General features: G+C 46.7%; 1 protein-coding gene and 1 long non-coding RNA gene across 9 annotated transcripts in view; one reads left to right on the forward strand and one right to left on the reverse strand.

The window, feature by feature from the left end:
• Positions 1 to 611: 611 nt before the first annotated feature.
• On the reverse strand, positions 612 to 9365 carry Fzd4 (frizzled class receptor 4). Its single transcript, XM_052714207.1, has 2 exons — positions 8716 to 9365; positions 612 to 6632 (listed from the first exon to the last, which is right to left on the reverse strand). Exons 1-2 carry the CDS (start codon positions 9004 to 9006, stop codon positions 5304 to 5306), a joined length of 1620 nt encoding a protein of 539 aa, XP_052570167.1. The 5' UTR covers positions 9007 to 9365; the 3' UTR covers positions 612 to 5303.
• Positions 9366 to 9415: 50 nt separating this feature from the next.
• LOC128095350 (uncharacterized) overlaps positions 9416 to 15785 on the forward strand; it is a 36723-nt gene continuing 30353 nt past the window's right edge. For all 8 annotated transcript variants that reach the window (XR_008213230.1, XR_008213227.1, XR_008213225.1 and 5 more), the window contains exon 1: positions 9416 to 9621. This is a non-coding gene — a long non-coding RNA (uncharacterized LOC128095350). The remainder of the gene's footprint in view (positions 9622 to 15785) is intronic.

Consider the following 15785-nt stretch of genomic DNA (forward strand, 5'->3'; position numbering starts at 1 on the left):
GTTCTCTGTGTGGTCCATATTAGTGGAGATGATGATAATGTCCTGATGGTTTTTGTTTTATTTTTGCAGTGCCCAGAGTCTCACACATGCTGGCCAAGCACTCCACCACCGAACCACATCTCACCTCCAATGCTAACGTAGCTGCTTTGTCCAGTGACTTCTCTGGATATAGGGGCAGAGACCACCCAACTTAGAAAATTAGCCCAAGATGACTTTTTTTTTTCCAGAACGATGAGATATACACAAAACAGAACCATTGTGTAAGAGACTTGGAGCTCCAGCAGCATAAGAAATCTGTTTTCAGGACTCTAGACTAAACTTCAAAGGAAAAGATGGCCACTCTCAGAAATACCATGGGAGGATGGTGTCATTGGGGTAACAGCTTGGGAACTTTAGCTACATCCAAAGTATCATGTGATCCACTTGCTTGCATTGACTTTGGATTGTAGGGGTTTGATGACCCAGGAGAAATCCCACAGGGAAAAAATAGCACTAGCCAAAAGAGCATTTTTTCAATCTACCAAACAAACTGATCCATCCCTTTCTCAGTGCTGAGTATGTATGCTTCCCAGGGACTATCATATACCTTCAAAAACATACCAAACCACACACCAGTTAATAAACAAAACTTTATTTTCCTTTAATACAAAAATTAAATAGCAAGTTTTTTTAATACAGTGATAAATTAGAAATTTACAGTACAGACATCAATGCAGACACACTATTGTACATCCTTGAAAGGAGGGTCTATTTCCTTTGAAATTCAGCAATTTATGCAGGGCGTGTAGAGCAGGGTTTGCCTGGTACCTCTATATCAATATCTGAAAGGTTGCCTCCGGGTTTCTTGAGCTGTGGAGAGGCATGGGGCTCCAAGAAAACGCCAGAGAGCAACTAGTGAGACTGCTGCCCGATACAACTCTAACTATATTTGATCTTTCTTCAGACCGGGATCATTAACTTGGTTTATCTTTCTTAGGAAGAGAAAAGTGGCCTTCATCTTCGGGCCTTCCAAAGCCTCACACCATCTCTGTGAGGTAGAGGAAACTCAGAACCACCTGGATGGCCACTAGGAAAGCTCTAGAAAGCAACTTAACTCTCCCCACGCCCACAGTCAAGTCCGGGCCTCAGCCTGTTAAACTTGCAGGATGTTGAAGTGTACACAACTTTTGTGATGCAGAGCTGCCCTTAGCCCCTTTCAGAAGCCTTCTGGGATGACAGTGGTCATTAACAGAACGTTGTGGGAGATCAGGAAGGCACAAAGGCTCGGAGGATGTGGTTCCTAAAGGATTCCAAAGACTCTCTACCAACTGCCTGGGTGAATACTAGGAATTGGCTGCTGCAAAGAGGGGAAGTAAGACAAATGAGAAAGAAAAACAAGTTACCACCAGGGCAAATGTGCTTATCAGGTGAAGAGGCATGCTGGGGTGGGGGTGGGGGACTTGGCAAAAGACAGTAACAGAGAGCTCTATCCAGGCGCCAGTGGAACAAAATCTGTTACTTGGGGCTTCAGCATGTGACCTTTTGGAGGAGCAAAATGCTCCCCCAGGAGTTTCAAGATCTTTGACCTAGGCATGAAGGGAAAAATGATAACTGGGGGTCCTTTGCTAGACATACTGCAAACCCAGACAGGGACTCTGAAGTCAAATGCAATAAAAGAACAAAGAGCGTTGTCCGGGGACCGGTCAGGACTGCCAGGAATAGCCACGCTCTCCGATGCCCTCCGTCACAGGCTGGACTTTATACATTAGGCAGTTCCTGCCAAAGCCTGTGCCCTCTTGGTTTCCTTTCCTAACTGCTGCTGCTATGGGCCCCACAGCCGACATGGCACCCTGGTGAAACCTCTTTCCATTGTGCCTGCTCTTTTAGGACTGAGGATGCCAAGTCCATCTTGGTGACCCATGACCCCACTTTGCACTCAATACCAAAGACACGTAATTCTGTGAGCACAGGGCTGGAGATGTCAGGAAGGGCCAGACAGTTCAGGATCTGAGAAGGGTATTTCTCTGGTTCTAGGTTTAGGGAGTCCAAGGGAGGGCGTGATGGAGAGAAGAAAATAAGGGAACATCTCAGGAAACAGTGTCACCTTTCCCTGGTTTCAGGCCTCTGGGCACTGTGCCAGCTCAGGAGCCATCCCAGCAACCAGGAAATGGGTCACCATAAAGGAAGAAAGATACGATCAGCCGAGTAGTTCAACCAGGCGGTTCTGGCCACTTCTACCCTACACAGCGTTCCTCTGCCCCAAGGTTTGGCTTTTACGAAGCAAGACAAAGGAGTTTTATCAAAGACGAGGTCAGGCAGAGGTGCCCTGAGCTGTGCTTAATAGACTATCTGGAAGTTTGAGGACTTTTCTTGAAAATTACAGTCACACATACTCATTCTAGATCTCAGAGAAAGGCAAATAAGCCTAACTTGCCCCTCAGCATGCTGCTGTTCCCAAATACACCTGTGTAAGTCCCATGGAGCACTCCAAGCCCTGACCCTCTTATGCCCAAGGCCATAGTAGATGCCTGAGCTCAGTCCTTGGGGTTTACTCTGATTGTCCTAGGGGGTTTATATGGAGATTGTCATGAAGCAAAGCTGATGTTCTCTGTCACTGATTTAGAAGGAATCTTGGAAAGGGAAAGAGACCTAGGAAGAGATGTGTGAGAAGGAAATAGTAAAAAAGGTGTGAGGCAGTGACAAAGTCACTTGAAGGGCATTGGTAGGGCTCCTCAGTCACCAGGTTCTTTTCCTGGAGACTGGAAACATTCTCCATCATCTGGAATATGAAAGGGAAGGCCTAACAACTCTGTAACATTGCTAAGACTACTAAACCAGTCTGAACTGCCAGCCCCCTTGCTTAGACATAACTTCCCTGAAAAGGCAAGTGACTGACAGGACAGAAAAACTGTCAGTACACTAGCTTCAGTACTCAGAATGCAGGTGGCCAGGGTCACCCAAGGGCACGCTGTTGTCATGGTTGTTGATGACACACATCCAGCACCCACTTCTTGCCTAGCCCTTTAGAGGGTGCTGTCTTGGTCCCACAATCACTGAAGCATCACCAAGAATTGCATTACAGAGCCTGCACAGCAAAAGGCAGTCAGCTACTGCCTGGTCCTCCACCCCTTTCCTGGGCTGGAGTCACTGCACAACTCCCAAGACACCAGCGCAGAGCGTGAGTAAGGGCAGAATCTGCCCTTGGGTGCACACTCCAGGGCCCTGGACAGCTATGGGAACTGTCTGCAGGCAACCCAGGGCGTTTCCACTTCATATTTCATAGGCAGCTCATTCAGGAGTTCAACTGGCCCTTCCAGGGATCAGTTCTCATGCTCCTAGAGCCTTACGCCCTAGTCCAGCCTAGGTACTTAGACTGGGTAAATCATCAGGGGCCACCCAGGTTCATGGAGGTCTCTATGTCACCCGCCCTAAGATGCTCCTTCCTGAACACACGTTGGGCCTTATGTGCATCTTGATCGCAGGCAGCTACGTAACTCACAAAAACAAAGGGTGTGGGGGGAAAAGGTCAAGTCATAGACATAAAGCTGAAACCAAAACACCAAAACAAAACCAAACCCACAAAACCCCACCTTTTAAAAGTTTATATTCCTAGAATTTGACGACTTATTTGGGATGATTTGGAGCCTGTGAAATGTCTCTCCATGAAGTATGATGGACAAAACATGAAGCACTTTCTTCCTAAAAGGACAAGGCATGAATCAATAAATAACTGCAGTTGCTGAAGCAGACAGGTATGAAATACGAGGAGAGCAACCTGTGACATGTACAACAGCTTGTCCCAGAGATCTGGTGATTAAAAGGCCTAAGGCAGGTTAAGAGAAAGGCCAGTTACAATTTTAAAAGAATTGCAACTTTTGATAGGTTGCTAGAGGGTACCCCCTTGTGAGGGACTTAAAGCATAAATTTTAAAAGCTTTGGATACCCCAGCAAAGGCAATTAAGACCCATGCTGTTAGACCTTGCAGCTCATTTCATACGGTCTATACCATATCCCCTGCTAACCAATCCAGCTTCTGGCTGGCATTCTGGCGATTCATTAGGCACCATATAAATACTCCAGGCCACACTGCCTCTAATGAAATCTTGTAAGGAGCCTTTGCCAATTACTAAGGAACAATTATGCACCAAGTATTTGGATCTGCTGTCCTTAGTTGCCTTTGCAAAGTTGAATAAGTCTCCATTGTGGTAAGTAGACCAAACTCCGATAACATTCTTATGCTACAGGGGGGAAAGGCACTATCACACTATGAATGCAAGTTGACCACAGTTTTAAAGTCAATTGAGTATACTATGTCATGGTCCAAGAATGTGCTTTTAATTGTAATTGACACACACAAATTACACAGTTAATCTGTGTGAATGCAAAGTTGCCAAGAAATTTAACATTTCAGTTCTTCCAGACTGGCGTCTGCCTAGATGCAATCACACAAACTAAAATATTTTAAGTCCCAATTGCTTAACATTACTTAATGCAATAGGTCTCTGGGGTCGGTAAGGGAAGTCAGCTCAGTAAATCTCATTTTCCTCTGAATTAAGTGATTGTCAGAAAGTGAATCACCTTTCCTTTTCCCCTCATTAGGCATGCTGCAGTGCAAAAAATTCCTATAAAAAATAATTCTTCTCGAGTCATTAGTGTAAAGTGAAGAAAACAGAGGCTGCCTAGAATAGGGATGTTGAAATTCAAGAGAGGGGGAGAAATCCATTGGATACCTTACGTGGGTTAGTACAGTACTTTTGTTTGTTCAAACAATTCTGTTTTACGACAAAGGCACTGAAGGATTTTTGACACCACCTCTTGGAAGTGCGCTCCAGAGTTCTAAACAGCAGACAGTGTAGGCCAGAAGATGTTTATGTTAGACCAGCCAAACTACCAAACTCTGCAACACGTCTCCCACCCCAGTGTTTCCAGTGTTTATAGATCACTTTGCTATCTGAAAGACCTAGTTACTATTTAAGATTTAAAAGAGTTTTAAAAGATTAATCTTTCTCCCCATAAGTTATCCACCCACAGCTGAAATCCCACCCAGCAGGGGCAAACAAGCACCACACTGAATCTAAGCAGTACCTCCCCGTTCTAAGCTGCGACCTGCTAAAGTGATCAACATTTTGATTTTTCACAGCTTTGAAAGCCTCTAACTGGCTTTTCCATTTTGGATCATTCCAAAGTCTGCAGCAAAATCATCGCTTTTATGATGCTGGGTGGTGGGGTGACAGCAGGGGTGCTAAAGTGTTTCTAGTTTGTTCAAACTGAGATCCACCGCATAATTTCCTCCAGAATGAGGACAGTGGGGAAGCTGGCTAGTCTTACACCACAGTTTCATTGCCTTTCCCTGGCTTCATCCAACCATTTCCCCTCTTCTCTCTCTTTACCTTCCCAGAATTCACCAATCGGTTAGAACATTTCTGCCACGTGTGAAGAGTTTTGGCAGACCAAATCCACATGCCTGAAGTGATGCCCACAAGCAAAGACATAAAAATTTTCAACATTTCAACGGCCATGTTAGAGTCATCTGCAGAATACCGGAAGAGCGCCCAGTTAGAGATTTCGTAGAAATAGCAGGCAATCACACAGGTTGCAGGAACTGTGTACAGTACTGAGAAAACCCCGATCTTGACCATCAACCTTTCCAACTTGTCTGTCTTTGTCCCATCTTTTTGAAGGTTTGACCGAATTTTGAATAAGGCCACCAAACCCGCAGCAATGAACAGAGTGCCGATCACCAGATATGTAAAGAGGGGAGCCACCACAAAGCCGGTGAGGGCATCGAGGTTTTGGTTCCCGACATAACACAGGCCGGTCAGTTCATCAGCATCCACTAGTCTCATAATCAAGATGACAATGGTTTTCACGGCAGGGATAGCCCAGGCTGCGATGTGAAAATAAGAACTGTGCATCTCAATGGCTTCATGACCCCACTTGAGTCCTGCTGCCAGAAACCAAGTGAGTGTCAGAATAACCCACCAAATGGAGCTGGCCATGCCAAAAAAGTACATCAGCAAGAAAATTATTGCACATCCTGTGTTCTTAAGGCCTTCTTGGATGAGAACAGGTTCTGCCGCCTCTTCAAAATCACAGGATATCCTTTCCCGGCCTACAGTCAGCCGAACAATATAAGCAATGCTATAAATATTATAGCACATACTGAGGAATATGATGGGGCGCTCAGGGTAAGAAAACCTGGATGAATCGATCAGGAAGGTCAACACTGTGAAGGTGGTGGAGATGAAGCAAAGGCTGGCCCACACTGCCATCCAAATGTCCGTGAACTCCTTAGCGGAGCGGCTGTGCAAGCCAGCATCATAGCCACACTTGAGAACACAGTTCAGGCTCCTTTTTACCCAGATATACTGATCAGAATTGGTTCCCACGGAGTGGCACTCTTCTCCCGGCTGGATGGGAGTTTTGTGAGGCAAGGGCACCTCTTCATCACCTGGTCCTTCCATGCACATATGGTTGTGGTCATTCTGGGGTGGGAACTTGCTGCAGTTCAGGCTATCTGGCCAGGCAAAACCAAATTCTTTCAGGACTGGTTCACATCGCCTCTTGACTGAAAGACACATGCCACCGCACGGGCCAATGGGGATGTTAATCTTCTCGGTGCACATCGGCACATACACCGAACAGAGGAAGAACTGGGAAGAAATGACACAAACAAAGAAAACAATGAGCGGGGTTTTGAGCAAATGCACAAAGCTGAGTGAACGCTTCCAGGCAATATCTACCTTTAAGCCCGCCTACTGGGAATATGTCTGTTTATTCTGACCTGAAACACCAGTGCCTCATAATCCATCACTTTTACACAGTTTTCTTAGTTGGGATCTCGTAATTCATTTCAGAGGAACATAAATGAATGAATAAGTAAGAAATTTATGAAGAATTACATAATCTTTTCACATAAAACTTATGAAAATAAACTTTTAAAAACTGACTTCCAATATCCCTCTCCTTCTAGCTACCATCTGAAAGATCTACAGAGTCTGATAAAGTGACTTGGTCACTTAGGTGACAGGTGCTTGCCTTTTATCCTCCTTTCTCTGGTCACCTTAAAAATAAATGTAAGAAAATATAGATACTGTTACCACTCTATTTTTTCCTAATTTCCACTTTAATTTTCAAAAGTCCATCTCACATTTAAACAGAAAATGTACTAATTTGAGACTCTGTTAGACTCAAGGAGGAGACAGGAGTTGGGGGGCAGGGGTTCTCTGGTCTCCAGGGATTCGTTTGGCTCCGTTTCCTCAATGAATAATAATGAAGCACAATAGGAAGATGTAAATGTTAAGTCTCTGAAATTGCAATACCAGCAGGCGAGAGTCCAGTTGCTGTCCTCAATTCCTCCAGCATTGATAAACAGTCTCCTTGGCTCCTTACAGATGTTGTCTATGAAGTCTAGAGTTACAAGTGACTATTTTCCAGCATGTAAAGGGATCCAGTCTTGTCTTTCAAAACAGCTTGGCTGCTTCCTCAGGATACATGTAATTAAAAATACATATCCTTGCAAAAGCTGTTTCTCCAGCAAAACTGCCACTGATGTCAACTATGCGCTGTTTCCAAACTGAGAGTGAGAGGATCATTTCTTAAGCTTTTAGAACCTAGTTTTGAAGTCCTGAAACTTCCACAGGGATATTTCACCAGCAACAGGTCTAATCCCAACCATCTTCCCGAAACCACAATCCAGCTTTTAAAATGACCTATGTAAAAACATGAGCTGGTAAGTAAACTGTAAGTCTGTTTCTTATCTCTCTACAGCCAGAACTATAGATTTCTCGAGGTTTCAGTCTGGACAACTCTAGCCTCTATTTTTTTTTTTTTTTTTACCAGTTACCCTCTTTTCTAGCTATATTAAAGCCACCCAGCCTCACCAACCAAAACATGACCAGTGCTAAGTTTTTAAAACTTCATTCCAATCCATCTCCCCATTAAGTTGGCTGTAGATTCGAAATTATAACTACACTGTATATGCAAATTAATCTCACTAAATAGGGAAGGAAGAATTTCTGTATCATTACACATATGTAAGTTTTAACATTTTAATAACTGCCGCCCCCCAAAGGGCGGGGGGGGGGGGGAGAGAAAAGAAAAAAAGTTCTTCTGATATGCAAACTACCTTCCTGGAGCTTTTTCAGTCTGTCCAAACACTAAACCTGCCTCCAACCCTAAGGACAAGAAATAACTCAAGCCAACTCTTTCCTGTATGACCTCTAAAGAGTGCAGGGTGATGACGGGGGCATTCTGCAGAAATGTTTCATTTGGTAACCTACACTTAAAAATACAGGGAGAAAGGAGGTCGATGAGTGACCTGGAAGGGCGAAGTTCTGTCTCCTTATCACTCTGTCCAAGTTTTAGGTGCAACTGGCTGCCTTGCCAGGACTCGCCCACCAAGCAGCGGCTGCCGGAATCCTTGGCAAAGATAACCCTCAGCTCCTCTGGGGTTAGGGGCTTGGCCAGACATGGGCAGGGGAGAAAAACGGAAGGGCGGGGTGTAAGAATGGGTTCTTTCGCGGGCCAGATGACTTACACAACGTTTTGGCTTCTAGTCTCCAACAGGGACAGAAAAAATGGGGGGTGGGGTGCGGAGTGGAAATCACTTTTCCAGAAGTTGTACCCTCGAGTGAGGAAGGGAACAGGGGGCTCGATCTGTCAAGGATTCCAAGGAAGGAGTTTGGGAGTCCCTATCTACTGGGTCCCTCCCGGGGTGGGGGTAGGGGCGCCCACCTGCAGCTGGCTGGAGCAGCCGTACTGGATGAGTGGCGTGAAAGTTGTCAGCTGCAGCTCGGCGTCCGTCTGCAGCTCGTGTCCCACCAGGTTGGGCATCTTGGTCACGTTGTAGCCGAGGTTCTGGCACATGGCGATGCGGATGGGGTCGCAGCGCCTCTCCTCCTCGTCCCCGAAGCCCAGTGCCGGCCGCAGGAGCAGGAGCAGGAGCAGGAGAGACTGCAGCAGCAGCCCCAGGCTGACGCCTCCAGGCGCCCCCGGGACGCTCGGCCCTGTGCCCCGCCAGGCCATGGCCAGAGCCGCGGGCAGCAGCGGCGGGGTCTGCTCCAGCAGACACCCCCAGTTTGCACGGGGGCGCCGGTGGCCGCGCTGCTCCCAGCTCCGGATAGGGAGTCCAGTAAGGCGCCAAGGGCGACGAGGGGGCAGCGGCCGCCTCTCCAGCAGCTGTACGAGTCTGTGAGGGATATCAGACGCCCGGAGCCGGGGCAGAGGGACGGACTGCTAGGGTCATGGCTGCAGGCAGCGATCCCAGAACCCGGCGCCGGCCGAGTCCGGCTTTTCGGCGAAGCCCGCCTGCACTCTACGCCGCGCTGCTCTCACCGCCCCAGCGCTCCGCGGCGCTGGAGGTTCGCAGGGCGGGGGCGGGGCGGGACGGACAACATGATTGTCCAATGAGAGGCCGCTTTGGGCAGAGGGGGCGGGCGGGGGCGGGGCCTCTCTCCCGCTGTAAGGGTCAGGCCCTGGCCCGCAGCTTGATCCCCCCTCCCTCGCTCGCTCCAGAGCCGCCCCGCCCCGCTTGGCTTCCAGGCGCTCGGCGTCCTCCCACCCGGATCCATTGCACACTGTGGCCAGGCGTCGATTGGAGCCCCGTGGCTCCTGCCCAGCCAACCTGACCTCCTCCCTCAGGTGAGAAGTGCTCCCACATCTATGCCCCTTTCATGTTCTTCCCCTTCCAGCTGTCAACTCCAGCCCTGTGGCCACCTCTGTATCAAGCAAAATAATGAACACAAAGAACACGGTATTTAGGATTGATACAGATTGTGGCTTTAAATCCTCGCTGTGTGACCTTGAGCAAATTGCCCAACCTCTCGGCGTCAGGTTCCTCATCCGTAAAGTGACTTGGGAGGGATTAGCGATAAAGCCTGAAACGCTTCGAGCTGGTGCCTGGTACAGCGCGAGTTCGCAGCAATTTTCACCCCCAGCCAGTGGGACTGGCGCCCGGCCCCCCGGCCCCGCCCCGCGCTCGGCGCGACCTGCGCCCGAGAGCAGCCGGTCTCCAGCCCCGGTGGGGGAGGCGCCCCGGAGCAGCCGAGCAGCCGACGGGCTCGCGCTCCGATTTCCTCACCGTACGAAATGAAATTCCACAGGGGGATTCGAAAGGAAATGAGGCCGGGACGCTCCGTGCTTCTCGGCCCGCCGCCCTTCCTGTCTCGGGGACACGGTTTCTAAATAAGGTTGGGAGGGTGAGAGCGCGGGAGGGAAGAGGCTTGACCTGTGCACCCGAGGCGAGGAAGGCTCACAAGCCCCTTTCCAGACCTGGGACACCCCTCCCCTGCATCGTGCACCCCTTTCGTCCCCGTTCTTGCACCGCATGGGGGCTCTGGGGATGGGCAGATCTTTCCACTTGGGTTCCAATCCAGCGTCTCTCCTTTTCACCCACAAAGGGCTTTGTGTTGGTTCACCCTCTCTGTGCTTCCCTTTCGGGCAGTGGAACGCTCAGCAGGTGATTTCCTAAACCATTTACTTGTTACTTGATTGGTCAAACTAATAGCCCCAAACTCCTATTTGGCAGGCCAACTTCTGAGTGAAGTCCACGCTGTCCTGTCACATAGTGGTTCTCATGGGTTAATTAATGCCTGTACTGTAAATCATCTAGCATGGTGACCGGTGAATAATGCTAAATAACCCAGATATTACTTTTTTGTTGTTATCTGGGACAGATCGTGAAAGGCAGGTTATAAGACTACCCCCTGCTTGCCAGTCTCGTTTTAAATACACCTCTGGCAGCCCAGGTTTGAGGATATGGGTAATCAGTAAACGGATTCCTACCCTCTTCAGATCTGTTTGCCTAAGCACTTGCCAGTGTTTTTCCTGGAGCTGTTTGTGTCTTCCCATTCAGCTGATCCTCTGGCACACAGCTGAGGGAAGGTATAAATTGGAAGGATACGTGCACACATATTTTATATTTTTAGTTTTCTTATGTTGGCTGGACCCGGTTGAGGGTAAGAATGGAATCAGCTGGTTTTGGCATTTGGCTCTGTGCCTGGAACTGTTGGGCACATAGAAGCTGCATCGTCTCAAATCATTGTCATAATCTCCTGGTAAAGGAGATTTATTAGCCTCTTAAGTAGACTTGGAGCTGAGGCTGGAATCAAAGCAATAATTGGGAACAATGGGGCCAACTAAATCAGGGCCCAACCTTTTAAAGATGGAGGGCGAGATTACTTTCCAGGAGTCCAGGACAGGGTTGAGTCCTCTGTATACGGTGTCAAAGGCCACCAGCTTCCGAAGATGCCTACATGATCAGGTGAACAGAGCGGAGGCCTACTCGCTGTTTGAGAGGAACAAATCAGATGAATAGATTAGATGCATACATGATCCCCATGCTCACATAGGAGACGAACAAAACACACTCAGTATGGGAAGCACACTGAGAATTGTGAGCAAATTGGAGGTAGAGGTAGCTGAGTTTGGAGAGCTACTCAGAGAGATGACAAGCCTGTGAGCTACTTAACCAAGTGGGCTTGGTGTAACCCTGGAACTTCTTCAAGAGCAGGGTGTGTGTGTGTGTGTGTGTGTGTGTGTGTGTGTGTGTGTGTGTGTGTGTTTTATGAAACAGTGAACTTCCTGAAGTCAAGGAGGAGGATGGATCTGTTACTCACAGAGCACCTGGCAATGGGGGACATCATTTGTTTTGGCTGAAGGGAGTAAGTACTATTATCAAATCAGTAACCCATTTCATAAGAAACCTTGTTCTGCACCAGTGTTCATTACTTATATTCACGATTGTATTTAATGCTCATAACTCCCCGAGAGAGCGTGTGTAGAGAGGTCAAACGATCTGCCCAAGGTGCCTCTCTGTAGTAGAGGAGGCTGCAGGTGCCCCCCGCCATAGTCTAAGCTCTATGCCCATGTCCCAACTCTCAAAGGGGAAACTGCTTAATTCTCAGCCTCATCTACCATTAAGGATGGCCTTTTCTGTGGGGGATCCTGACCTCTTCTCCTAGGCCTGCAATCCCTCCACAAGCATATTTGTCTCCTTTGAGAACGAGTGAAGAAGCCCCCTTCCCAGCAGAAGCTTTTCCTGTCAGCAGCTTTTCTTTCTAGCCAGGGAACTCATCACAGGTATTTTCCAAAAAAGAAAGCCAGGGGAATCACATTTCAGTCTGAATGTGGAGAGAAAACAAAGGCCAGGACTTCAAGCTAAGTCTGAATGGCCCCTCGGCCTCCTTCTCGTGAAGTTGTTCACACGGTCCATAACTGCCCCTGGTACTGAGTACAGCCTGCTTGTCTTTGTTACAGAAACTACTTCTTTGAGGGATCCAGGCAGAGGGATATCACCCAGTGACAGCAACAATGTGTCTGAGAGGAAAAGATAGAGAGACATGAATAACCTTCAGTTACCCTAAAGTACAGGTCACCAGCCCCTTAGTGGCTTTGTCTCAAATGCTGGGCAGTTTCCTTGGTCCAGCCTTCTAATTTTTAGGATGCAAACCCTTTGGAGCTGCTGCAAACATGACTTCTGTAGGTGGCCAGGCAGTTGGAGAGCTCTGTATTTGTATCTAATGAGAGGCTGGGGTCCAGTGAACTCCTGTGATGTGTTAAGTTTTCAATGTGACAGTTCTGCTCTGCTATATTCCTGTAATGGTGCCTGAGTTAAAGGCTGCATTTGAAGGCCAGCAGTTAGGCTAAAATCTACCACCTAAGGGGTTGGGTGCAGTAAACATGCTTTCCTCCTAAGGAAAACCTCTTATTTGTAGTTCTTTGCTAACCCAATTAAATGTTGAAGTGGTCACCCCAGAGCCTGCTTTTTATTTCCTGAGAAACAATCCAAACTAATCCATATTCAGTAGCTTCTAAGAAAAGTCTTATTCCAACCACTCATGAAGAAACCAGCTTCTTTGAATCCAGACGGGACGTTTAGAAATCACAAAGAGCTGTCTTGATAGAAAATGCAAGAGAGTGATTCATTATTACTCTGATTGGTTTGGGAGGGGAAATTCACTGGGATTAATACCAGTACCAAATGGGAATTTACTGTGGAGCCACAATACCACAGGAATATGCCAAGCCACATCCTATCAGCTTACAAGTGTCTTGGGCACTACACCTACTCTCAAACTAGTTATAAAACAAGAGCATGTCTACTGGGTCAGGTAGAAGAGAACATTAATCTCGCTCCAAGCTGAGCAATTGGATGTCCCAAGAGACAAGTAACAGCTATTAAATGGCAGAGTCACAGTCCCTTCTTAGTCCATTGTGCTACTAGTCTGCACAGAACTGTCACCACAAAGCTCTGGTTGTCAAAGAATCAAGTCCTGTTCCGTCCATCATAGTTTTAGCAAGTGTGAGATGAAACATTGGACATTCCTACTTATCAGGGCTGATGATATACAGATAATCAGCCAAGAATGTCTGTGGGAGGCTAAAATTAATGCAAATGCACTGTATGCCCCCACAGGTTCATCTCATTGCAATATTCACATTCATGCACTAGTTTATATATAGTGACAGGTTGCTGTCATCTGAGCTGGGTGTTCAGACAATGTATGTAGACATACACTGTATGGTCCCTACCTTTAAGAGGTTTACAGTTCACAGTCACATGAGATAAAAGAGAAACACATTTCTTTCTTTCTTTCTTTCCTTTTTTTGATTTTTTTTTTTTGAGACAGGGTTTCTCTGTGCAGCTCTGGCTGTCCTGGAACTCGCTCTGTAGACCAGGCTGGCCCCGAACTCAGAGATGCACCTGGCTCTGCCTCCTAAGTGCTGGGATTCAAGGCGTGCACCACTACCCAGCTTTTTGGTTAGTGCTTTTTCAGGACCTCCCTTAACTCCATCCATTTCCATTGTCATACACAAAATTCTGTCTTATGAGGTTAGAGTTTGTTTACTTTGTTTCCTTCACTGACTTTTGAGGTCAGAGGCAGTGTCATGTTCTCCACTATGCTCACGAACAGTTTAGGAAAACATTGACTGATCCAGAGAAGGGACTTAATAATTATGGGCTAGATATAGAAAACCACCAAAATGCAATCGATTAGGTTCTACCCTTCCTGCAAGGCAGGCATGATTCATAGTGTTCAGCTTACTTTTGAAGTCAGATGTTTGACAATCACTTATCTTCTTTTTTAAATTTTACTGTGCCTAATCTTAAACACTTTAAGATGAAACAGTATCTGGGCTGAGATTGTGGTTTAATTTAGGGGCAGATGAGTTTCTCTACTTCATGAATCAAACTATAATGTTTTCTTAGTACCGTGCATTAGTCCTTTGACCATTGCCAACTGAAACCATTGAGAAGCCTGTATACCACAAGACAGAGCAAGGGTTTCAAGCCAGGATGGTGTAAGTCAGGAGATGATGTCTTGGTAAGTTTATAGAAAAAATTAGAATGTGAGCTTAGTTTTGAGGGACGGGTAAGTTTCCAGGAGACCAAGAGAAGAAGGGAGGCAGTGGAATAGTCTCATAAGCATCATTTGTTTGTTATCCTTGGTGACTCAGATGAACAGGAATAGGAATAAAAATAACAGGCAAAGGGTTAACTAGCCAGTGTTGTACAAAAGCCCTCATATAAAGAGAGAGGAGCTTCATATCCTCTGTCAAGGAAAGAGGAGGGACTGCCATGTCATGTGAAGTGGAAACATCATTGTCATTTTACGTTATCTTAATCTGAAGATAAGTGTGACAACAAGATGTGTGTATGAATGCCAAATTGATGAAGTGGAGTTTTATAGTTTTGTACTGTGTCAGTTTAGCTAAACTGTAAGGTTCTTATGTGCATGCATGTGTGTGTGTGTGTGTGTGTGTGTGTGTGCATGTGTGTATGCTATGTGTGCACACATACTCATACATACATATGTACATACATCCATGCATCTGTGAATGAAGGTCAGAAGTTGACATCTGATATCTTCCTCTATTGCTCTTTTAATCTATTATTATTATAATGATAATGATGATGATGATGATGATTATTTGATATATGGTCTCTCAGTGTGAGACCTGTTTATGCTATGGAGTTCACTGTTTATGCTAGAGTAGCTATGGAAAGCCCTGGAACCCTTCCTGTCTGAGTCTTCCCTCCATCCCTTGCCAGCGCTGGGGTCACAGGCTTGCCATTTCAAGCTTTCATGTGGGTACTAGGATCCGAACTTAGGTCCCCATGATTGTACAGCAAACACATTACCAGTCTTTCCTACCCATAGACTTGAACTATCTTTCTAAGAATTTCCTTCCCTGGACCATTCCAGATGTGGTGACCACAAGAGAAATCAGCACGAGATTGGAGGTAAAGGAGAAGCAATAGTTTGTTGCTCTGAAAGTTAGGTCGGCGTTCAAGACACCATAAACACACAAACGCTGCCACTCACCTATTGTCTCACCTGTTAGCATGCAGCAGCAGCTGGACCTGAAGTTCCTCCAGCTGCTGATAAATGACTTCTTCCAGTCACTTACTCGACCAGGGTGAGCGGTGGTTAAACAGTTTATCACTGTGAGTTCCATTTTGCCCTGGATTTTACACGTCACACCCAACTTCCAGCTGTTCTTCCTGATTGCATCCCTAGCTGGTCTTAGATGGCTTCGGGAACGACATCAGGCATAGAGTCGATACCTCACATGGAATATTTATACTAAACTCTTTATTCCACCTCACTCATAATGCCCCTGACTGGCATATTCCATAAAAAGATTCATGAATGTTAGTACTTAGAGACCGCCCCTCAACTTACAGGGAAGCTATAGCAAGCAAATAGGACTTGCCCATGTGGAATACAAATGAGCTATTGGTCCAGTTTGCTAGCTTGCACCTTAGATCTTTGACCTAAGTGTGCATCACTTTCTTCTTT

Source organism: Peromyscus californicus, unplaced genomic scaffold (assembly GCF_007827085.1).
Source record: "Peromyscus californicus insignis strain IS unplaced genomic scaffold, ASM782708v3 Scaffold_4__1_contigs__length_199733344, whole genome shotgun sequence".
NCBI lineage: Eukaryota > Metazoa > Chordata > Mammalia > Rodentia > Cricetidae > Peromyscus > Peromyscus californicus.